Source organism: Hemicordylus capensis, chromosome 6 (genome assembly GCF_027244095.1).
Source record: "Hemicordylus capensis ecotype Gifberg chromosome 6, rHemCap1.1.pri, whole genome shotgun sequence".
Lineage (NCBI taxonomy): Eukaryota > Metazoa > Chordata > Lepidosauria > Squamata > Cordylidae > Hemicordylus > Hemicordylus capensis.
Genome location: NC_069662.1, coordinates 16689531 through 16713146, shown reverse-complemented (window position 1 = coordinate 16713146; position 23616 = coordinate 16689531). Strand labels below are relative to the sequence as shown.

Here is a 23616-nt window from a genome sequence, read left to right as displayed (position 1 = left end):
CATTCCTATTGGTCCTGCTTCTTGCGGAAGCAGAGCTGTGGTTGGTTAAAGGTGTCAGCACTCCAAAACTTATTTCCCGCCAGCTACCTCTGAGTGGACCATAAATGCGTTTGTCCTAGCTCTACTGGCCAATCAGAGTCCGCTGGGAGGCGCAAGCTCTCTGTGTTGAACCCGGGAAAACACGTGGTTCAGTAGACGGTCTCTTTGCGGGGGAGGCCCGCTAGGATTTCCTGTTGCTTTTTCTGCCAATTCGCGTGTACTCTGCACCAGGTATGTGATGGCGGAATATTTCAACTGGTGCGGCTTGTGAGTTGCAGCTGGTGGGATTTTTCCCTCCCTACTGCTGCAATTCTTACACCCGAGAAGTCGCTTTACTCGACAACTGGGATGGAGGAGGTTGACTGTGATTTAACAGAAGTGTACAGGGGAGGAGGACAGATGTGCGTCAGTGGAGGGACTGGAAAGATGAGATGAAGGTAGTTTGGAAGAGCCTTCCCTGAACTAGTGGGGCTTGCGGAAGTGCTTACATAGGAAGCTGCTTTATACTGAGTCACACCATTGGTCCATCTAGCCCGGTATTGTCTACACTGACTGGCAGCGGCTTTCCAAAGTTCCAGGCAGGGGTCTTTGTCTTTCCCAGCCCTACCTGGAGATGCCAGGGATTGAACCTGGGACTTTCTGTTGTGGAGCAGATAATTCTGCCACTGAGACACAGCCCCATCCCCCAAATAACCCTCTGAGAAATGCTTGACTAACAAGCAGAAGGTTGCTGGTTGGAATCCCTGCCGGTATGTTTTCCAGACTATGGGAAACTCCTATATCCGGCAGCAGCAATATAGGAAGATGCTGAAAGGCTTCATCTCGCACTGTGTGGGAGGAGGCAATGGTAAACCCCTCCTGTATTCTACCAAAGAAAACCACAGGGCTCTGTGGGTGCCAGGAGTCGAAATCTACTTGATGGCACACATTACCTTTACCCCAGATGAGATTCCAACCACACACCCTGCATTAAAAGGCCAGTGCCTTATCCATTGGCTACTGGGGCTTGATCCTTGCAGAATAAACCCAAGAGTCAGTCTAGTCTAGCACCCTTCTTCCTACAGTGGCCAAACAGATGCCTCTGAGAAGCCCACGAGCAGAGCTTTCAGGCAATAGCCCTTACCACCACTACCACCCAAATTGTATTCAGTGGTATACTGCTCCTGACAACTGCAGTTCTACTTGGTTGAAACATAAGAGGCTTGCTGGATCAGACCCAAGGTATATCTAGTCCAACATCCTATTTCCCCAAATGACCCACCAGATCATCCAGCTATCGTGGATAATAGAGGTTACTAGGTCTTGTGGTGTTTTTAGATGGTGAGGCTGAGGCCTTCATGACTGGGAGCTGTCTTCTCATTCTGTGAAGTGCAATGGATATGGATGCTTCTTTATAAATAACAACTTTAGTAATACACCTTTCCTCTGTGGCTTCCTCTGATGATCCTTTAAAGCCATCTAAGCCTGTGTCATCACTTAATTATGCATTCTGTGACAAATGATTTTTCCTTTGTCCTGAAGAGGGAGTGTGTGGCTGCTCCTGGTATATGGAGCAGCAAGGCAAGAGAGACAAAGATACATACTGAACTTGTGCAGACCTAAGAGTGAGAAGGAATTGGGGCCAGTACTTAGTTTCCAAAATGAGAACTGCCTGGACATCACACCATTTTTTTTGGAAGCTCACCTCCCTAATATCAGAAATAAGGGATCTCACTAGTGAGGGGAAGGCACTTGGTGTATGCTCAGATATGATGTTTAGAGCCTTGACATTGAAAGCAGCCTTGGGGGCTGAGAGCTGGAGAGCCTTGAGTCAGATTAAGCCCCAGTTATGGGTGTTAATGAGGGGAGAGAGAAAGTGAAAAGGAAAACCTTAAAGGCTAGGGCCAGGCTGGGCTGTAGGCGTGCCACCTGTTCCCTGATTCAAGGAACTGTTCTTTATTTAGGATTAAAATGTAGTGTTCCTTTTTGAGATAAGGGACACAGATTGTTCTCTTTTCTTCTTTTTGGCCTTGGGTTTGAGCCAGGGCCACTGATGGCAGGGGACAGTATAAACAGTGAAAGGAGGGTGTCCTCGTGTTGTAGGCCTCTAGAAAGCAGTATTCAGCCACTCTGTGGGCCAGATAGCAGACTGCACTGTGGTAGGAACCACAACTCCCATGAAGCTGCGGTTTTTTTTGGTTTGTTTTGTTTTTTGGTAAGCCAAAATTTCATCCTTGCCTTTGCAGGTGGTGGGAGGGAGGCTAAGCCTTGTGAAACAGAGCAGCCAGGCCTCTAGTGGTGCAGCTCATTCTGAGAAAGGCTCTCTCTTTCTCTTTCTCTCTCTCCGAAGGGTTTAGAACAGCTTTTGGTTGCCTACTGTCGTCATGGCATCTTCCTCCACTCTGACTCCAGCAAAAAAAGGCAGGCGAATGCAGAAATATCGTGAAGAATGGGAAAAGGAATTCCCCTGGTTGCGTAAAGTGCATTATGATGCTTTGAAAGCTCATTGCAGTGCATGTAACAGAGACTTCTCCATTTCGCACGGTGGAGTGTGTGATGTGAAACGGCACGCTGCTGGACAAGGTCACACTCACAGCATTCAAATGAGGGCTCCAAGCCCAGCCGTATCCAAGTTTCTAATTACTGAAGGTTCATCAGAAGCCAATAAGGTGCTTCTTTTTTATTATCTCTCTTTTGTACCGATTAAACGAAAGAGAACGGGTATGCACAAGTAATGCACTTCGAAATTGTTGTTGGTTGTTATGAGGTTGCATTCTGGCCAAGTTTCAAATGAGAAGCACACCTGAAATTGGTCATCTTGACTAATTTAAGTCCCATTAATTTCAATGGGACTTAGTTAAGACTAACCTAAGCTTGATGCTACCCATGAGTTCTAGAAACAACTTGCTTAGAGAGGCAGTTCTCTCTCGCCCACCGGGGGTTTGCCAATCGCTGGTAAACTGTCACCCCCCTCACCAACCGTGATTTGAATATTCGCGGTTGGCGCCATTTTAAAAAAAAGGCATTTGTTTTGGCCAATTTACAGGGTCATTTATAGGGTCAAGGGGCAATTTCATGGGGGTTTGGGGTGATTGGGGGGTTGGGGCTATTTGTGGGGGCTCAGGGGGTCATTTATGGGGGTCAGGGGACCTTTTCTGGGGCTCAGGAGGGATTTTTAAAAACCTTTTTTTGTGTTTCCAGGCACTTTGGCACTCGCAGTTCCCTTAACCCCATCTCCCATTGAAGTCAATGACTTCCCTACTGCAAATTTGCCAACCGCAAGGGTTTCCAGGAACAGAATCCTCGCGATTGACAAGGGACAACTGTATATGAATACATGAAATTTTAAAATATTACAGTATTTTCTAATAAACTACTGTTAATGTCCTGATACATTTTACCAAGGTCTTGCAATGCGTTTCTCCTTTTGGAGCGCTTTGGGCGGCAAGCCTAGCTGTCGCTGCCTTGGGTTTGTTGAAGGAGTCCGGAGAGCACTGTAGGCTGCTTGACACAAGGTGAATTTCCAGCACAGGAATTCCTTCTGTGTAGGGAGCACTTGTTGTATTTGTTAGATCTACACCTCCCCCGTGTGCACTCAGCAGGAAAGCCAACCATGATTGGCAGCGTAATCTTGTTTTGTCTACATGTGACGAAACAGGCACCTGTACCTTGATCACATATAACCAACATAGGGTTTGAGCTATTTCCCACACGGAAATGATGTCCATGGAGGAAATGTCATTTCCCTGACATGAGTTGTGCAGATCGTAGTATTCCCAAGGCCTTGCTGGTAACACTGCTTTATCATGAGAGCAGCTAGTTTTGTGGTAGCAAGTATGAATTGTCCCTTTTGCTAAGCAGCATCTGCCCTGGTTTGCATTTGAATGGGTGGCTACATGTGAGCGTTCTCTACTGCCAGACATTCCCCTTAGGGGATGGGGCTGTAGCTCAGTGGCAGAGTATCTGCTTTGCATGCAGAAGGCCCCAGTTTCAATCCCTGGAGCATCTCCAGGTAGGGCTGGGAGAGACTCTTGCCTGAAACCTTGGGAAAGCTGCTGCCAGTCAGTGTAGACAGTAGTGAGCTAGATGAAGCAATGGTCTGACGTGGTACAAGGCAGCTTCCTATGTTCTTTGGAAGCCTCTATGCTTATTTTTACAGAAAATTGAGGGAGAAATAAATTTATATCTCTTGTGTTCCTATGAAGTAAGTCTCTCCATCATCCCTTGCAGGCCTTACCAAACATGTCTTCATCAATGAGGGACAAATGTGGGGAAGAATACTGCAAAGACTGGGAGGAGGAGAAGGATTCAAAAGACTGGTTTCAGCCACTCAGAGACGAAGATAAAGCAACCCACAGGTTTTGCAAGTGTGAGATGCATGCACACCACTCTGATCTTCAACAACACATGGGCAACACCGAGCAGAAAATGAATGTGCCTTCAGGTTCTTCTGCACCTCTTGCTGATGCTGGGCTAAGTGTTTTGAAGCTTTCTGGGACCACAGCCTCCACATGCCCTGTAAGTAAGTGTGTGTGTGTGTGAGTGTGAGAATGAGAATTGTATATGAGACATCGTCCACACATGCAGCAAACTGAGACAGTAGAATACTGAGGTGGAGGAGTGGGTTGTACCACCTCAAACTGCAGGTGGGTGATCACGAGTTCAAAGGCTCTCCTATGTCCAAATGTTGCCAATGGAAAACCAACAGTCCAGGGTCAGTAATGGACCCTTAGTGAGGTACACGGGGGGCGGGGGGCGGAAATGGGCTTCCCTTTATTCTCTCTACAAGTAACATATTTAGAACAGAAACAGGGTTGCCTGGGACAAATAGAGATTTTATTAAATAACTCTCCCTCTGCATAGCCTCGTCTGGGTGCCACAGTTAAATTTTTAGGCACCAGAGAACCATGGTGGCTAAAAACTTAACTGGCACCTAGACTAGGATATGCAGGCTTTATCAAGCTCTGGTCTATCTAGGATTGATCAAGCTCAGGCCTATCACATGGTTCAAGAGTCTTGACCCAGGATAACCATAAGAGCATCTCCTCCCATATGAACCTTCTTTGACCCTGAGGGCTTCAAGGGAGTCTCTGTTCCAAGTCCTGACTTTTGGGGTGGTAAGATCTTGTAGCATTCAGGGTGAGGAATGCCTTTTTGGGAGGACAGGAATTTTTGTTGGCCTGCATAGGTTGCAATTGTTACGACTGGTGTGTGTATGTTTATGTCATGTGTGAGGGAACATGCATGGGTGCATTCTCAGCTATGTTTTATTTCCGGTGCTCAGTTTCGAGGTCTGCCAAGTACCAGGGGCAAGTGAATGAGTTAGTACAGAGGGATATCCTGGTGACCTCTCTCAGCAAACAAGTTGTCATAATTGAGTTGAATAAATAAGTTGGCATAACTGAGAACCATCTTGCCCGTGAGATCTTTATAGCAGATGGTGGCATGAGATTGGCTCTGTGGTGTCACCTGATTCCCAGAATGAGGATTCTAGCCTGTGGCAATAGTGCTTGAATGACCTGCACTTCCGTTCTCTGGCCAGTAGCTACAGTGGCAAACCATCACCTGGCAGCCAGTTCCAGTCCACAGTACTGACTGTGAAGAATTGACTCCCAGTTAATAAAGGGGCTCAGTTAAAAGTTTATATTTCTGTATTATTATTTTATTATTTATTTATTCGATTCCTATACCATCCTTCCAAAAATGGCTCAGGGTGGTTTACACAGAGAAATAATAAATAAATAAGATGGCTCCCTGTCCCCAAAGGGCTCACAATCTAAAAAGAAAGACAAGATAGACACCAGCAAAAGTCACTGGAGGTACTGTGCTGGGGGTGGAGAGGGCCAGTTACTCTCCCCCTGCTCAATAAAGAGAATCACCATGTTAAAGGTGCCTCTTTGCCAAGTTAGCAGGGGTTGCCATGTTGCTTGGCTTGTAGTACTTGTGTGGAGTGTGCATGGCAACGGTTGCCAGGTGCTTGGATCCTAGTTACGGTCTCTAGGGGGCAGAAGTTCTGTGGATTACAGAACTGGGGCGGCTGGAGAAAAGAATTCAGTTGGGAGTTAACTGGCAGTGAGTGAAGATGCAACTGACAGGGACTGACCAGGAAAATAATTGGTTAAAATAAGAAGGGTAAGGTGTTAAGATAAGGAGCTGATGGAAGGAAGGCTAGGAAGAAAACGTGTGAAGTCTCTTTAACTCCACTTCCAGATATAAGTTTGATCTTGGAATCAAACCCAACCATTTATATCAGCTAGAGTGAAAGGCCAATAATGAGAGGCTGGGAAATCCTGAAAATCGGAGCGTGGGTGATGGTTCTCAAACTTGGGTCCTCAGATGTTGTTGTTCTACAATTCATAGAATGGGAGTTGTAATTCAACATCATCTGGGAACACAAGTTTGAGAATCATTTCTGTAAATAGTATTCTTGTAAGTTCTGTATCTGGTTAAAAGGGATCACCATTTTGAGAAATAATACGTTCTCTGACCCTTCTGAATGAATGGACTCTGCTGGGTGTTTTCCAGATTATGAGATTATGGCAGAAGCATTGCAGGGTGCAACGGAATGGTGCAACGGTTTCCAACCATGAGTAAAGGGTTGTTCAGTGCTTCATGGTAAGCTGGTGGCCATTCAGATTGCTGTCCACTGCAACGTGGTTTCCAGGCGGGGATGAACCACAATTCTCCTTGAACCACATTTTCTGCCCCCTCTTCCTGCCTCATTTTTGCGCCAATGGGGGATGACGTGACATCTTCTTCTTTTTTTTTTAAAAAAAAAAGCTGTTTCTGTTGTGCAAAGCCATTGGGGAAAGCGCTGTTCAAAAACAAAAATTTACTTGCAGCATTGCACCTTGGGGATCAGGTGGATTTTGAACAAGAGGGTCGTGGTGGAAGAGTCAAGGCAGCTGTCTCCCTTGCTTTGCCCCCCAAAAGTGGTGAGCAAAGCAAGCATCAGCTCTTAAGGCTCCGCCCACTGCTTCCCCTTTGCACAGTGTAAAAATAATAAATAATGGGGGGGGGGAGATAAAATCAAAGCAGGAAGGACAGATCACCCCCCCCCGAACCACCCATGCCACTTACACCAGAGTAACATCATTGCAACCCTCATAAAATGGGAAAATACTGCTTCTTTCCTTCAACGTGGATGCAACGTTGTAGTGCTGCAGCGCAGCAATACAATCCAAATCAGGGCATCAGAAATATGGATGGCACCTTGCTGCAAGTGATGTGGTATAGAGAGGAGAGCTGGTCTTGTGGTAGCAAGCATGACCTGTCCCCTTAGCTAAGCAGGGTCTGCCCTGGTTGCATATGAATGGGAGACTTGATTTGTGAGCACTGTAAGATATTTGCTTTAGGGGATGAAGCCGCTCTGGGAAGAGCAGAAGGTTCCAAGTTCCCTCCCTGGCTTCTCCCAAGATAGGGCTGAGAGAGATTCCTGCCTGCAACCTTGGAGAAGCCGCTGTCAGTCTGGGTAGACAATACTGAGCTAGATGGACCAATGGTCTGACACAGTATACGGCAGCTTCCTATGTCAGATCGCAGAGAGTAAGGAACCACACTTAGTGGATACATTGAGAAACTGTTCCAGCGAGTAATGCAGTAAGCGCCGCCCTGGTGTAACCCTCATGCCTATAGTATTTGCCGCCTACCAAGGGCAGTGAATATTGACTACTCAAGAGCGAAGTATTGTTATGGGAATATTTGTAGTGAATAAATGGTGGCAGTGGAGCAAGGCAGGCTTGGTTGCCAGGGTGTAGATTAGCAGAACCGTCACACCAACGATCTGGTATCTAATTTAAAACTGGCAACATAAAATGGACAGCAAAGTGTCCTTATTTCACAATTGTCATTATGTTGTTTTCTTCACTAGGTTTTGCACCCTTTGGCCAGTTCAACAAAGATAAAAGAGGAAAAAATAGAGGAGGTGATGGTGGGAAATGGGCCCGGAAGCTTAACAGAGACTTTTCAGTTCAGCACTACGCCTACCTTGGAAGACATGTGAGATCCGTTCCCCATGATTGTATTAACCCTCGGTTTCTTCAGCTCACTTAATCTCTCCTCCGCCCCGCTGCCACCATTGACCCTTATGGACAAATCTACACTCCCAGTGTCCACATTCTTGCTCTCACACACCTATGTCTCTCTGTCTCCCACAGTCGAAGCATCCAATCTGCGTTTGCAACTGAGCGGGGCTGGGGGAAATACCACCAGCCTCGGAATCTTCTTCTTGCCCTCGTTGGAGAGGTGGGAGAGTTGGCAGAGCTCTTGTGAGTATTGATGAGGGAGCTGAAGCTTGGGCCATGAGGGCCCTGTTTTGGAGGGAAGAAGAGGTGCCTTTCTTGGGAGATGCCAAAATGGCCCTTGGAATATTGTATGTCTCTGTTGTAGTAATCCTCCTCCTAATGATGATATTTATTATTTCTTAAACACTTACAAAAGAAGGTGCTATGCTATATATCAGCATGTGGGAATCTAGATGTTGGAACTCCAGATGTTGCTGAACTACAAGTTGTAGTTCAGCAACATCTGGAGTTCCACAGGTTGGGAACCCCTGCCTTATTACTTGGAGTTAATGAGACTCTACCCACAGTTTTACATTAAAATCTACAGTAAATAAACACATGAGGAAAAGGAAAGTGGGAAGAGTAAAGACAATGGAGGAAGACTAATAGGAATCTCAGCAAATTATTGAAAGCCAGGGAAAGAACATATATCGAGGTGTTTTTTAAAAGAGTAGGAGGCAGTGAACCATACAAAGACTGGAGGGGATGAATTCCAAAGATAAGGTGCTATCAAAGAAAACAGAAGTATGAGACAACAGGTGTAATCTTTGATCTGAGAAGAAGGCAGAGCTCCAGAAAAAGTATAAAGAAAAATGAAAGAAGAAAGATTTTAAAAGTAAGTAGAATTGTGAAATGAATGCAGTAAGGGAAAGGAAGCCAATGCAGAGAGGAAGGAAGAGGAGAAACATGAACATATTTATGGGCAAGAAAGTTGAGTTGCAGAATGAAGCATAGATATCAATGGGATAAAGAGTCCAACAAGTAAGACATTGAAATAACCAAGTGTATATAGAAAGGTCATGTGGAAATAGCTGACGTGAGATTAATAATGGTTTCCAGGGCAGAGGGAGGCCCTAATGCCTCTTGGTTTTAGAAATCAAGCACTACCTATTCTTGGCTTGTTGCTAACCCAGGTCTCAGACTGCAGATGTTGGCCAACAACTCCCATCATCCCTGGATACTAATCATTATGATGGGAATTGTAGTCCATAAACAGCCGGAGGGCTGCCGTTTGAGACCCCTGTTCTAACCTGTGTCCAGCTACTGACCACTCACGTAGCATTCTCTGTTATCTTTAGCCAATGGCGAGAAGATGCCCCTGAAGGCCTACTGGGGTGGACAGCCTCAGAGCGCGAAGCCCTCTCCGATGAGCTCAGCGATGTCCTCATATACCTGGTGGCACTGGCAGCCAAATGCCGCGTGGACCTTCCCTCTGCTGCCCTCCGTAAAATAGAGAAAAACCGCCTCAAATATCCAGCCGAGCAAGTCTATGGGTCGTCCAAGAAATACACAGAGTATCAGAAATGATAACGGACACTGTCTCCTCTTGGGCAGGGGGAGATAAACTTACCGGTGTCTTTTTAGAAGTTACAAGTTCTGGGGACTCCAAGGATGTTTTTGTGACCTGGGGAGTATCCAGACTCTCAGTTCAAAGTGTGACCCTGCCTCAGGGGTGGTCAACTTGAGACTCTCCATAGCTGTTATTGGACTGCAACTCCCAAATTGCAGTTGGGAGTGCTGGGAGTTGTAGTCCAACAGTGGCTGAAGAGCCTCAGGTTGGGCCCCCTGCCAGATCTCATCTTGATCTTCGTAGAATGAGACCTGATTTAAAGGCAGTAGCAACTAGTAGTAATCTGTCCATTTGTAATGGATTGGGGTGTGTTTGGAAGGAACAGCAATGCTGTTCTTTCCTTTTCCCTTTTTTAGTTTGTTAAAATGTCTTGGATGATGTGTGCCCCAGCACACAGGAGGAGGAGCAGAAAGACACTAGCAGGTGAGGTGAGAATTACTAGTCTCTCAAAGCAAAGTATGGTGAAAACCCTACTTACTTTCTCGCTAAGAGAGCGAGCGAGCAGGGATTCTTCAGACACTATTTTAAAAGTTTAGCTGGACTTATTGGCAAGTGCAAAACTGACACCCTTCACCTTGAAACTATTCAAGTTTCAGGACTAAGCTAGTTATTGCATGGGAGATGCATGTACCAGTCTCCCCAGTTGTTGTTTCTCCAGTGGGTGGGGGACCCATAGTAGACTGCAAGTTTGGTTTTGGTAAAGGGGCTGTTTGACCCCACTGGATTTTCAGAATTGGTCCCTCCAACTGACTGTCCACTCATGGGAGAAATTCTTTATTTTTTCTCCTGTGGGTGAAAAAGTCACTTGGAGAAGGAACAACTTGAGCTGAATAAATGGCTGGTGGGGGAAGGATTAAGCAACTCCTCCCCACTGCTATTCTTTTGGTTCATACTGGCAGTTTCTGCAGTCCATCTTCCATGTAGCTTCTCTTTGGCCCTCTGCTCTTGAGTCCTCTTTGTAGGCTATATTCTTGTACCCCAACCAACAATCCTGTTGGCTCTTCTGGTTGCAGTGTTATACTGAGAGCTCAAAGTTCAACATTTCTCTGGCCTGTTGTTTTCCTGGCTCGAGAATTATGATCTATCCTATGTTATCAGTTGCCAAGTCCTCAAGCTATCCATGTGCCCCCATGACAGCTGCTACCATAATAATGCAGCCCCTCTTGCTGTAGTGGGCCTGTGGATAGCACAGACAAGATGTCCAGATAAACAGATAATCCTGGATGGATGGGTGAGATTATCAGTAAAGAAGCATCTGTTTGGGGAGAGAAAGTTGGGTCCTGCAGCCCAAAAAGAATATATCCTTGGAGTCGGGTATCTAGTGATAGAGATACTGTATGTTCCTATGGAGCACTGGTAAGCAGGTTGTGTGATGGTGGATGGATGAAAACAACTTGAGATCTGACTTGAAGTCATGAAAAATATATTTTATTTTCATTGTATCAGTCTCACATTTTATTGAATCAATACTGTGCCGGTGGGATGGCACCAAGATTTACAGTAGGAAGAGGGCTTTAAACGAAAGATCCCTTAAGTGTTGCTGCCTCAATCGCTCAAATACACAATGTACCCACCAACACGGGACACTGCCATCTCCAAGGTCTAGAGGGCCTCCTTGGTCACGGGCCACATAGAAGCAGGTTAGAGCATCTCTCTCTCTCTCTCTCCCAGGATTCCCTTGGATGGGTGGAGGGGGCCATTTCTCCTCAGAGGCTGTCAGATTGCTCCCCCTGGCTCTGCATCATCTGTGCCTGCATCCTCTGTAACACTTCTTGCATCCGGCGGAGCTGAGCAAAGAGGAAGATAGATAATGAGATTGTGCTCACCACTGAGATGGAGCCGGCTGCCGATCGCTTCCCCAGCAGCTGCCACAAGATGGGGGTGGGTGGGGCGGTAGGAGCTGGTTTGTACGGAGACCTGTTGCTCAGCAGTCAGTCATCACCAACTCGGAGATTAAACTCCAGACCTGAAACAGAGGATCCCTTCTGCCGCCAGGAGTCGTGCTCGCTAACCACTCACCTCCTCGTCTTTCTCACGAATCAGCTTCTCTGCGTCAGCCAGAGGCAGCATTGGAAGCTCAGTAGCGCTTTGGCGTGACAGCTTCCTAGGGCGACAAATACGAATGAAACAAATATTTATATACTGCTTCCTCACAAAAGTTCCCAAAGCAGTTTACATAGATATAAATAAAATGGCTCCCTGTCTCCCCCGCCCGCCCCATCCAAGGGCTTACAGTCAAAAAATGAAACCGAAGATAGATACCAGCAACAACCACGGGAGGGATGCTGTGCTGCGGGTGGCTCGGGCCAGTTGCTCTCCCCCTGCTAAATATAAGATGGTCACCCCTTTTAAAAAGGTGCCTCTTTGCTCAGTTAGCAGGGAGAGCTTGTGATAGAACCCAGGGGTCCTGACTCCTACCTGTAAAGTTTACTCTCAGCCCGAGGTAGCATTGCAACTGAAAGAGTGCTGTGAATTGGTTTGATTCTCACCTCTGCTGTGAACTTACTGAGGCTATTCTCACGACCAGCAAAAATTCGATTTTTGCTGGTCATGTAAACCACTGGGCCGCTAACTGGGCTTTCCGGATCATATGTTGCTGCGGCTCCTTGTGCTGAAACTCATGAGGAGACCCCTGACCGGGAGGCTAAAAAACAACCTCCTTGCTCGGGGGTCTCTCCAGCATGCTCTGTGCACTCACGCAGAGCATGCTGGAACTTCCAGGGGCTGCATGGCCCCTGAACTCCCAAGCATGGCTGATCTGGCTGCCCAGGGCTGCAGCAGGGATTGTCTGTGGGGAGAGCGGGCTAAGCCCGCTAACCCTGTTATGGTGGGTCTTACCGATCGTGAAGCCTGCCTCACTGAGTGGCCTTGGGCAAGTTACACTCTCAGCTTGAGCCCTCCCACTGCAATATGGGAATAACAATACTGGCCAGCCTTACAAGGTTATTGTAGGGTTACAAGATTGTGCACATGAAGTGCTTTCAAAGGCTGTCCTCTCGCGAGGCGATTGCTTCAGGTGGCAGAATACTGGGACACGAGTAGGGTGCCCCCTCCTCCACCCTGGGAGCAGCTTCTCAGACTCTTGCAAGTCAACAAGTGCATCTCCTCACCCTCTGTCTAGCTTGCAAGGCGCATGAGGAGTGAAGAGGCTGCTGGGAACCATCCTTGCCCCACTTTCCAAGCTGGCAAGCATTGCTTTTGAAAGGGGGCTGGCCCCCACCAGGCTCATGGGGACAAGGCAGTATCTGGCACCTTGTCTCGGGCACCACAATTCCTTTGGCTGCCCCTGAGCCTTTGGAACACCAGAAAGCCCACGCTAAGTTTTATTATTACCTGACAAAAACTTTGCAAAGGCTATTATATAGCTTTCCTCTGAAGAGAAGCATAGCACTTCAAGCAGCAGTTTCTCAGTTCTTTTCTCTGCTGGTTCTTTGTGTAGGCATATTGTTATCTTTCCTTTGTTAATAAGACTCCCCAAAGGGGTTGTTTTTTAAAAACTTCTTTTAGAAGTCTTTTGAACCTGAAAATAACTTCCCTGGCATGCCAGGCAGAATAATCAATTTAGGAAAGAGGGCACCAGTGCAGAAACAATGAGAGGAGACCTTAAAAGTGCCTGGGAAATAGAGTTTATAAGGCTCAATGCATTTCAAGTCAATAACTTTTCTTTAGATATGGTGATTAACAAAGTGTTAACGTTTTTAACTTTTGTAAACTGCCTTGGGATTGTTCTTAATGAAAGGCGGTATATAAATTTAACAATAAAATAAGTGCATGCCACCTCCATCAAGTTAGTTGAAAGAAATTGTTGAAAGTTGAGAGCCAGTGTGGTGTAGTGGTTAGAGTGCTGGACTAGGACTGGAGAGACCTGAGTTCAAATCCCGATTCAGCCATGATACTAGCTGGGTGACTCTGGGCCAGTCACTTCTCTCTCAGCCTAGCCTACTTCACAGGGTTGTTGTGAAAGAGAAACTTAAGTATGCAGTGCATCACTCTGGGCTCATTGGAGGAAGAGCGGGACATAAATGTAATAATAATAATAATTAAAAATAATTGTCCCTGGTATTTACTGGGAAATGGCTGTTATATTTAGGATGTATCAGTGGGGAGTATGTACAATTGCGCTTTATGATCATACATTTCCTCTTTAAATTCTTCACCAGAATCCCTTCAGTTGCTTTCCTCCTTTCACTTGTGGGTTCTCAAACCTGGGTCTCCAGACGCTGCTGGACTGCAGCTCCCAAAGACCATTCTGGGGATGATGGGAGTTGTATTCCAACAACATCCAGGGAACTACCTTTGAGAACATTTGCCTTAATTGAACTCTGGTCTCACACTTCAGTGCACAACATGCCCTTCCTCTCAAGAACACACAGGCATCCCGGAACTTGCTTACGCGCGGCTGCTGCGGTCCCGAACCCCAGTCCTGGCCAGACTCTGGATGCACTGTGCACGGTAGTTCTCGTAATGCACTTCGTGGGTCACATCCTTCAAGTCCTGCATATGGGTTTGGATCAGCATGTTCCGAAGCTTGAGGAAGTCACAGTGAGCGGAGTTTTCCACTGGGGGTTGGGAGTGGGGGATGACAAAACCAGGAAGTTGTCAGGAGCTTCCTGTGGGACACCCCCCTCTAGTAAGCCCCTCATCTTGAATGCAGCTTACCTTCCACTGTTCCCCAAGCATATTGCCTCCCCCGGAACACTTTGTCCTTCAACTCTCTGACCACATGACTAGATCCAATTACAGCAAAGGGGATGCTATGCTGCAGGGAGAACACCAGTCATAAGTTAGCACCTCCTCTCCAAATAACCCCACATCGCCCCACAAACCCGCCTCCTGTCCAGTTCTCACCTTCATTGCAGCATCCTGAGCTTTGAACTCTTCATCTTCGTCTGAGTCGCAATCGGGGAACTCATAAATGTTGATCCCATTTTCTACTAACTCTCGTCGGATCTGGGGGTTCAAGAGAATTGAAGCAAGCAGCTAAAAGACCCATGAAGTGTAGCTGCACCTGAGATGGGGGCAGCAGTGGGATACAAGGATGCTGGCACCAGAGATGCAGGTATTGGCATGGGACTTCTAGCAGAGTGTCTTCTTCAGATAGGAGAGTGACTTACTGTGTGCTTCTGTTTCAGCCCAGCAGTATTTGCAATGTACCCCTGTTGAGAAAGCTCACCTTCTCTTTCTTGTGTTGCACTTCTGTTGGAGTCAAGCTGTCAGCCTTTCCAATTACCGGCATAATATTGACTTTATCATGGATGGCATGGAGGAATGCTATGTCTAGGGGGCGGAGCCTGCAGCAGAGGAGGAGTCAGAGTCAGTGTCTTGGATCATCCCTCAGAGCATCTTGGAATTGGCTGGCCAGTATTATTAATAATACTGGCCACGCCAGGGCATTATTCTAGGGTGTGAATGCCTGATGTGCAAAACAGGAACCGAAATGTTGAAATAATTTATTGTACTCAAGTCTGAAACTAGTATTGCACTTGAACCTGATCATGTTTAGAGTAAAAAACAGGTTAAAAGATCCCTTATCAGAGCCCTTTTATTTTATTTTTAAAATTATTTTATTCCCGAGCACCTTGAAGTAGTGTTTAGCTGGTGCAAGTAATCCTTTTTTCCGCTCTGCATTCCTTGCAGAAGTGATAAGCTGGTGTGGCTGTCAGCAGTAACAGTGGTAAGCTCGTGCAACAGCAGGACAGATCCTTTGCAACCTAACTGCCCGGGTTCCAGAGTCTGATGGTAACAGTTTAGGCTGAAATTTTAGCTGGGCAATGAAAGCCTTTCCTGGTTCTAGGCCACGGTTGCTCAACTTCGTCCCTCCTGCAGATTTTGGCCTACAACTTCCATAATCCCTGGCTATTGCCCGCTGTGGTTTGGGATTATGGGAGTTGTTGTCTAAAAACAGCTGGTGGGGCCTAAGTTGAGCAAGCCTGTCGGCTGATGTCTGGCACAGCTCCTAGCTCCAATGTAACCTCCAGTGGTCAGTGTATTTCCTTAAAGGAACAAAAACAACTGCTGGGATTTAAGTCCACTGAGAAAAACCTGTGCCCCAATCCAGATACTTGTAGGCTGCACATGCCCAGTAGCATTTTTATTTTTTAATCTTCCCCAGGGTTGAACAGTGCTGGCAATAAATTCTGGCTCAAATTTAAGTTCCTATGAGGAGACTCTCCAGCTGTTAGACTACAACTCCCATCATTCCCAGCTCCATTCAACAGCTGGAGAGCCTCCAGCTGCACACCCTGAACTATTGCATGTCACTGCTCTCACAGCCTACATTTCCACACAATCTTACCCGTGTCCAAAAGGTGACAGGACATAGAGACAGCAGTGGACACGTCCATCCTGAATGTTCTTGCGGTCCAGGCCGCTCTCATCCCGAAAATACTGCTCAAACTGGCAGTCAATGTAGTTGGCAATTGGCTTCCAGCTGTCGGGAAAGAGGGAGGAGAAAAAAGGAGATTAGGCTAAGAGATTCAGCTGCACACCATGCTCAGTTTATAGAGTCTGTTGATTAGAATGCTTGGATTTTTGTTCTGGTAAGAACTAATCTGCCTAATTTCCTTTCACTATCATCTTAATTGGTAATTACCATCTTCACAAGTCAGTTCACTTCCGCCTCAAACGTTCACACATCCACCATCTTGAACTGGGATGGATGACATCATCACAATCTACACCATTGGGGTATCCCTACGTGTCCCTAAAACTGTACCAAATTTGGTTCAAAGTGTTCCAGGCATTGTGAAGTTGATAGGGACGGATGGATATACGGACACCATGTTAGTGCAAGGCTGTTGCACTAGCTTCTTGCATTAAGTTAGAGCTTGCATTTCAGACTAATATTGCACTAATGCAAGCCACAGGTGCACAATCTGTGGCACACCTCATTGGTTCTTAAAGGGGAATTTTGCACAACAGAGCAGTTTCAAAAATCCCTGTGCCTTCGTGAAGCTACGTGATCTTTTGGTGCTAGCACATCTTTGCTCATTGTGCAAGTGCAGCGCTAGGATATCAGCCAAGATTTCAAATAATGGGTGCCGCTGGATTAGCGAAGAAGAGCACAATGAAAAATATTGTAGGGCGGTTCACATGGTCGACATTAGAGTAGGAGAAGTCCCCTACTCTAATTTGGGAGCTCTATGTGCTGCTCCCGATTTTCAATCATGTGTCTGTCAAACACAAGGTCAGAAGTGGGGAGTTTGATTTTGACCCCAGCTGGGTAGGATAAGCATACCCTGCCAGTGGCAGCACCTGAAAAAACGTTGAGGGGAGACAGAACAGGGACAAAGAGCATTTATGGGTAGGTGTATTATATTTCTTACATGAAAATGGGGGGCAAGTGGGGGGCAAATGGGGGGCAAGCTGCTTGTCTGGGGTGGGTGGGGGTGCTTGCCCCTCCACTGAGCCGCCCTTGTGCCTTACCCAGCTTCCATCCCCAACTTCGGAACAAAGTAGGGAGGAAAACTGTCCTACCCAGCTGGGGCTTAACTCACCATCAAGGTCTCTGCCTTCGACCTTGTTTTTACCTGACAGACAATCAAATATCGGAAGCACACACAGTTTCCCAAACTAGGGTAGGGGACTTCTCCTACCCTGTTCTTGATTGTATTTATTTAGCATATTTCTATACCACCCAAAACGCAAGTTCTCTGGGTGGTATGACTTGCCCTTGTAGATAGCAAGTTGTTAATGTTATGTCCTAATGTGTTTATCTATATAAAAATAAACACATTAATATTTATATACATTAATATTAGATCCTCCAAAACTAGATCTTAACATTTTAAATTAACATTTATTTGGATTTTGAAATTTCACCATAATGTTGAGTTTGCACTATTTCAGTTCAAGCCGATAAAGACCAAAAATAGATCTAGGAGTTTCCAAGACCTGACAGTTCTCTCAAGCTGATCTATTTCCCAAACCTTTGCTTTACTTTTCATCTTGTTGCCTTTGGATTGATCTCTCAGGGTCTGGAGAAAGCGCCTGGTTTCGTGCAGGCACATATTCCATCACCTGGCACACGGCTAATCACGTGAACTGCTGCCATTGGATATGAGGTGATGTCATGGGATCTGAAACCTCTCTCTGTGCATTTAATCTACAGTTAGTGGTGTGCACGAACCGGTCCGGAGGCCATGTTAGAGGCCTCTGAACTGGTTCGGAACCTGGCCAGTCTGGCAGTCCAGCACTGGGGGGGGTGTCTAGCTTTAAGCGCGGGGGGGTAGTACTTACCCCTCCCGCCGCTCTTCCCCCTCTGGTGCTGCAGTTAAAAGTGAAGTTTGGGGGGGCGGCAGCGTTCCTCCCTGCCACCCCTGCCCCTGTCGTTGCCTGGAAGTTGTGCCAACACGCATGCTGCCGTGCGCGCACGCCGCGATGGGCGCATGCATGCTGGTATTTCACACAACTTCCAGGCAACGACGGGGGCAAGGGCAGCAGGGAGGAACGCTGCTGCCCCCAAAACTTCACTTTTAACTGCAGTGCCGGAGGGGGAAGAGCGGCGGGAGGGGTAGGTACTATCCCCCCACCCTTAAAGCTAGACACACACCCCAGTGCCGGATCACGCCTACGTGGTTCCGTGCACACCACTATCTACAGTGGTTGTTGTTTCACCATCCAAGCCATCACTAGATATTGCAATCATCGCATTCCAAGCACACAAATGTGAGCTCAGCCCAGGGGCAGTCCACACACTTTGCTGCCTGAGGTAAATATGGACCTACTCAGCTGTGAGTGTGGGTGTTGAGCATCCTCAGTTCATGCTTCCAAGGCAGTGGCAGCAACGACAAGCGCACTCAGGCTATGCTACCAAGCCAGACAGTGGTAGCAGGGGGTGGGGGAAGTAGGAGGGCAGATTGGGGGAAATGAACAGTGTGCCCAGAGGAGTAGCCACAGTGGGTGGTGGGGTGGTTCCGTGCTGGCGGGGCCTGACACTTCCTCCCCGCCACATGAAGTGACTGCCTCAGCCTGCCGCATGGAAGGGCTGTCCCGACTTGCCCTCATCTCCTCTCTCTGATTTCCAAAAGTTGGAAAAGCATCTGTGAAGAACTGACTGGTCATGGTTATATGTTGTGGTTATACCACCTAGACAGTTATATATCAGGTGGTATAAAAATATGATAAATAAATATGCCGCTTGGTGTGGGTGGGGTAGGGTTAGTGAGTTGAGCATGGCAACAGTCATCTGGGCCTTTCCCAGACAGCAGGCTTTAACACACAGGATTAAGAGGGGTGAAATGCTGCAAGTTACGGGGCATATCGGATATTTTGAATTTGCCCCAAAATCCAACGTAAAAAGTGGGGTGTTTTTTTTTACTCCGGACATAAATCAGGCTAGGCTCCAAGGCACAATGAAAAACCTGAATCTTGTATGGAGTGCTCTCCAATAGCTTGCGGGGACTTCGGCGTAAATCTGGATGATATGTGAACGACATTTTGCTTGGTTTGCTTTTGTTTTCCTTTGTGAAACAATAAATAAATCCTCTTTATTTTACAAATATTTGGGCTTTCTCTATTGAAGTAACAAGCTATGTCTAAAGCACTCCCTCATTATCAAAGGCGGTAGATATTATAAGAGAGGACTGTTGAAGATAAATGGTGACAATGGCTACAGGAACCATTACAGTCTGAATTCCACGTTTCCTCCCAAAGACCGAAGCAGTTTTGGCTTCCAGCATCCCTGGTTTAGCTCACCAGACTCACTTCCTCTCTGGGAGAAACATGGAATCCTGACTCCCAGCTCCCATTTTCTCTGCTGTAACTTCATGCCTCTGTTCTTGAGAAACTGTGGATCTGCAAAACACACACTTACCATTCCGAATTATCCACTGCATCCCCAAATCCTGGGGTATCGATCACTGTCAATTTCACTTTCACACCCATTTCTTCAATATCTACAGCATGTTTGACAATTTCCAGAGTCTGGGGGATCCTGGCTGTGAAATGGGAAAGACAGGATGCTATGTGGTATCCTCACCAGCTTCCCTCTTCCTGCCCCCGCCCCCCAATATCGCAGACCACAGTCACCAATCCTGACTCACCTTCTGCATCTGGAACCACTCGATCCTTATACAGATCTGTCAAGAAAAGGCTGTTGATAAGGGTGGATTTTCCTAGACCGGACTCTCCTATTGGAAACAAAAGCATAAGGGCAGTCCTGGAATTCTTATGGGCAAGGCTTATTCTAATGTGTTAGCTAGACACATTGAGGCTGTTCACACAACTGAAAACTGGGTAGGACAAGTGTCCTACACAGGTTTGGGAGCTGTGTGTGCTCCCAATTTTTGGTTTTGTGGGAGCAAATAACTAGGTAGGAGGAGGGAGAAGTGAATGGCGGGAGACAGGAGCAAGGTAAGACAGCTTTTCCTTCTACCTTGGTAAAATGCTGGGTATGAAAGCTGGGTAGGACAGTGCTGTCCTACCCTGCTTCTGTCTCCCACACCCCGCTCCTCAGTTGTTTGCTCCCAAACAACCAGAAACTGGGAGTGTGCCCAGCTCCCAAACCTGGATAGGATGAACATCTTCATTTTGTGCAGTGCCCCCCCAAAGTGCAATAAAAACATAGGAACATAGGAACCTGCCATATACTGAGTCAGACCATTGGGCAGAGGCTTCTCCAAGGTTGCAGGCAGGAATGTCTCTCAGCCCTCTTGGAGAAGCCAGGGAGGGAACTTGGAACCTTCTGCTCTTCCCAGAGCGGCTCCATCCCGAGGGGAATATCTTCCAGTGCTCACACTTTTAGTCTCCCATTCATATGCAACCAGGGTGGAACCTGCTTAGCTAAGGGGACAAGTCATGCTTGCTACCACAAGACCAGCTCTCCTCTCTTTTTGTGCAGTTGGGCCTATGGAATTTAATAAGGAAGTGAGTTGTTCTTTAAAAGGCAATAGAGAAGAAAAAGGAAAGAGAAACAGAAACAGAAAATAGAAATGAATACTGTTTGTTTTCAGTCTTTACAACCTTATACCATGTATTGGAGACTTCCCTTACTCTCTTCCATTTTTTGCAAGGCACCTACATTTTTCTTGCTTCTTCTCTGTCTGTTCCTTCCTTCTTCCTTCCTTCCTTATTTCCCCTCTCCCCTTGCCTGGCTCTTTAAAATTTTTTACTCATTCACATTTTCCTTTCCATCTTCCTTCCTTTTTCTTAGAACATTCTGGAGTAAAGCTTAGAATAAACCTTGCTTAAGGGCAAGACTGTGGAGTATATAAATAGCCTGTATTGGGATGAATCTAAAACTGGGTTCTCTTTGAGTCAGGACTCTAGGTTCTTCTCCCCACATCCCCCAAAAGGAAATATATCATAGTGAACCATAATAGAGAGCCTGAGAACTAGGACACGTGGGATTCTGCCCCTCCCATTCCACGTTGCAAGTGAGCATGACTCAAGTTATATTCCAAGGTGGTTTTACACAAAACATAGGCAAATGGACCAGTAATTAAGCACTCGCTGTTCAACATCAACTATCAGATTCTACAGAAACCTACCATTTAGGAGCAGCTCTTCCTCTTGTGCAACATAATAGCATGTCTGCAAGAGTGTAAAAAGATACACAGCCAGGAGGAAAGAATCTGTATATAGCCAAAAGGCCAGGGCTCTATTTCTGCTGGGGAGTGAAATAGGGCTGCCCACTCTGACTGAAGCTATTCCTGCAGATTTCCACCAACCCCATCAAGATTGTTGCCAATTCCTGGAAATTCTAGGCCAATCCTAGAGGGTTGGCCACCCTAAGTGGCAGTGGGCATTGTGGACCGATAAAACCTAGGAACAAGGATGGTGTTAAAGAGTTTGCTAAGATGTAGGAAGTTGGTGCTTTACCTGCTACCATGAGAGTGAAGTCAAACCCTTTCTTCACAGATTTTCGGTGGACTTGTGTGGGCAGAGTAGCAAAACCAACGTAATCTTTATCCTGAGACACAGAAACATCACATCAAGAGAAATCCTTCTGTCTGGGCTTTCCCAGGGATTCTGAGATATCCCAGCTACCCACTACCCAGTAAAGGCAAAGTTGTGCCGTCGAGTTGGTGTTGACTCTGGTTGGGGGCCCAAAAAAGAAGCAAGGCAAAAAGGGAATGGTTTTCTAGATTCTTACCATAGCTGGTCTCTGGCTGTACTGGAGAGATGCTGCAATAATGTCTGTGCACCTTGTTGTGTCTCACTGACACAAGAGGAAGTGGTAAGTCAGACAGGAAGCCAGTTTTCACCCGCATCTAGATCTCCCATTGGCTGGCCAACTTTCATTTCCTTTCCTATACTTTCCACCTGAGGGTGACGCTGGTTTTTAGTTTTAAGCTGCAGTGGCACCAAAGAATGATATTTGGGAAATGCTTTTTGTACAGATATATTCAGCCCTTCTTTTCTCCCCATTTATGCCTGATGGGCTTATAGCATGTAGTTTAGTTCAGCTTAAACCCATTTGTCTTCTGGTTTCCCACGAACAGTACTCTCAGCTGGCTTCCAACAAAAGCAGACACCGTCTTTATGTGGACAGGAGCATTGACAGCATGTGGTCACCTGGGTCGGCATATGTCCTGGATCAGTTTTGTAGTAGCCTGGTCTTCTGTGCTGCCCAATATTGGTAGATGAATGGATTCATGGCTTCAAAAACTGGAAGCGAGTGTTAGATTCCTTTAGAGAGTGGGAAGATTTCATTATAAAATGACAGCAGTGTAGGTAGGCCTGAGCCCAGATATTTTTAAATACACCTAGCAATGCCTCTATATGTGGGAGAAAACAACAATTATTTCTGTAAGAAATAATGTTCAATTGTGAGCCCCTTTGGGATAGGGAGCCATTCCATCATTCTTTTTGCTATATAAGCTGCTTTGAGAACTGTTTTTTAAAAATTAATTTAATTTAATTTAATTTAATTAGAAGAAGAAAGAAAGAAAGAAAGAGAAAGAAACCGACACAATGAGGAAAATTAATCAGAGTAGTCCCCCGACATGAAAAGGACAAGTTAGTCAATACAAGAAACCTACATCCAGTTAATTTTGATGGCTTTTAGTCATAGCTTAGTCATCATTCTGCCTCATGATTTGGGATGTTGTTCCACCCTTAGAGGCAATTGCTTGAGATAGCATTTGGGGATTTTCTGGGAGAACAGGGGAAAGATGGAAACCTCAGAAACATTGGTTTGCCTGTACATCTGAAACATGAATCATGGTTTGGAGTCTAAATTGCAGTTGCACAAACCATAAGGCCAAACTGCAAAATTGCAGTTAGCATTATCTCTGAACTAACCCTGCTTTCAACACACTAGTCAACAGCTATGAAAGAAGTGCTGCTGCTGCTGCTGCTGCTGCTGCTGCTAAATTCCAGATGAATGCAGCACTGGCACTCATGTGGGAGAGAAGGGCAAAGGTCAGCCACCTCCCCCTTCTCCCAGAAGCCCTGAGTCACCTGAAAATATGTCCCCGAGGGCTCTGTGTCCCCCAGAGTAATGTTTTCAGGTAGCACAGAGCGCTTCCAGGGAAAGAAGTCATCAAAATTCACCTTCTCTTCTGTGAAAGGGCTGGTGTTGCATTAGCCACACCCATCAGTGCACCAATGCTTCTCAAGTAGCAGTCACACTTTGCTAGTTGGAATGTTGCCCTCTATTCGTATATTTTCTCTGTATTTATCCTAGGCAAGGGCTGTCAAACCCCTGGCTGACGGGCCAGATAGGGCCCACACAGCTCTTTCCTCCAGCCCTCCGGCCTTCCTTCCACACACCATACCACGTATCTGCTTCCTTTCTCCTCCCCATCCCCTGCCCAGTGCCAAAGCACCAGTGGCTTCCTTCCCACGCCCCGACACACACACACATTGTGTCATTCCTTCCTTACCTGCTCCATCAAAGTAGTGCATTCAAAATCCTGGCTGGCTTCCTTCTTTCTCTGGAGCCACTCCTTCCTTTCCTCTTGCCCCATGCTGTGCCGAAGAGTCAACTGGCTTCCTTCTTCCTTCTGCCATCGGTGGTAT

The 23616-nt window shown here is 46.5% G+C and overlaps 2 protein-coding genes across 5 annotated transcripts; one reads left to right on the top strand and one right to left on the bottom strand.

Moving 5' to 3' along the window:
• Nucleotides 1-114: 114 nt before the first annotated feature.
• Nucleotides 115-11091, top strand: DCTPP1 (dCTP pyrophosphatase 1). Of its 3 annotated transcripts, XM_053264106.1 has the most exons (6): nucleotides 125-270; nucleotides 2369-2687; nucleotides 4249-4536; nucleotides 7889-8016; nucleotides 8175-8285; nucleotides 9380-11091. In XM_053264106.1, the coding sequence occupies exons 2-6, from the start codon at nucleotides 2403-2405 to the stop codon at nucleotides 9606-9608; spliced, it is 1041 nt and encodes a 346-aa protein (XP_053120081.1). In that variant the 5' UTR covers nucleotides 125-270; nucleotides 2369-2402; the 3' UTR covers nucleotides 9609-11091. The 3 variants fall into 3 exon arrangements, with proteins under 3 accessions (XP_053120084.1, XP_053120081.1, XP_053120083.1); XM_053264109.1 differs by lacking the exon at nucleotides 2369-2687 and having other exon boundaries at nucleotides 115-270; XM_053264108.1 differs by lacking the exons at nucleotides 125-270; nucleotides 2369-2687 and adding an exon at nucleotides 306-476.
• SEPTIN1 (septin 1) lies at nucleotides 11058-23616 on the bottom strand. Of its 2 annotated transcripts, XM_053264104.1 has the most exons (12): nucleotides 23481-23616; nucleotides 21746-22281; nucleotides 21472-21562; nucleotides 19695-19781; nucleotides 19466-19589; nucleotides 15947-16081; nucleotides 14825-14942; nucleotides 14500-14601; nucleotides 14311-14410; nucleotides 14045-14210; nucleotides 11671-11755; nucleotides 11058-11438 (listed from the first exon to the last, which is right to left on the bottom strand). In XM_053264104.1, the coding sequence occupies exons 2-12, from the start codon at nucleotides 21746-21748 to the stop codon at nucleotides 11358-11360; spliced, it is 1092 nt and encodes a 363-aa protein (XP_053120079.1). In that variant the 5' UTR covers nucleotides 21749-22281; nucleotides 23481-23616; the 3' UTR covers nucleotides 11058-11357. The 2 variants fall into 2 exon arrangements, with proteins under 2 accessions (XP_053120079.1, XP_053120080.1); XM_053264105.1 differs by lacking the exons at nucleotides 21472-21562; nucleotides 21746-22281; nucleotides 23481-23616 and adding an exon at nucleotides 20672-20716.

Coding starts and splice junctions, on each gene's coding strand:
- DCTPP1 (XM_053264106.1), top strand. CDS start 2,403: ATGGCATCTTCCTCCACTCTGACTCCAGCAAAAAAAGGCAGGCGAATG. Junction 8,017..8,174: donor ACGCCTACCTTGGAAGACAT/GTGAGATCCGTT, acceptor TGTCTCCCACAG/TCGAAGCATCCAATCTGCGT. Junction 8,286..9,379: donor GGAGAGTTGGCAGAGCTCTT/GTGAGTATTGAT, acceptor TGTTATCTTTAG/CCAATGGCGAGAAGATGCCC.
- SEPTIN1 (XM_053264104.1), bottom strand. Junction 19,590..19,694: donor AGTGGTTCCAGATGCAGAAG/GTGAGTCAGGAT, acceptor CCCATTTCACAG/CCAGGATCCCCCAGACTCTG. Junction 14,943..15,946: donor CTGTCACCTTTTGGACACGG/GTAAGATTGTGT, acceptor CCTCTGCTGCAG/GCTCCGCCCCCTAGACATAG.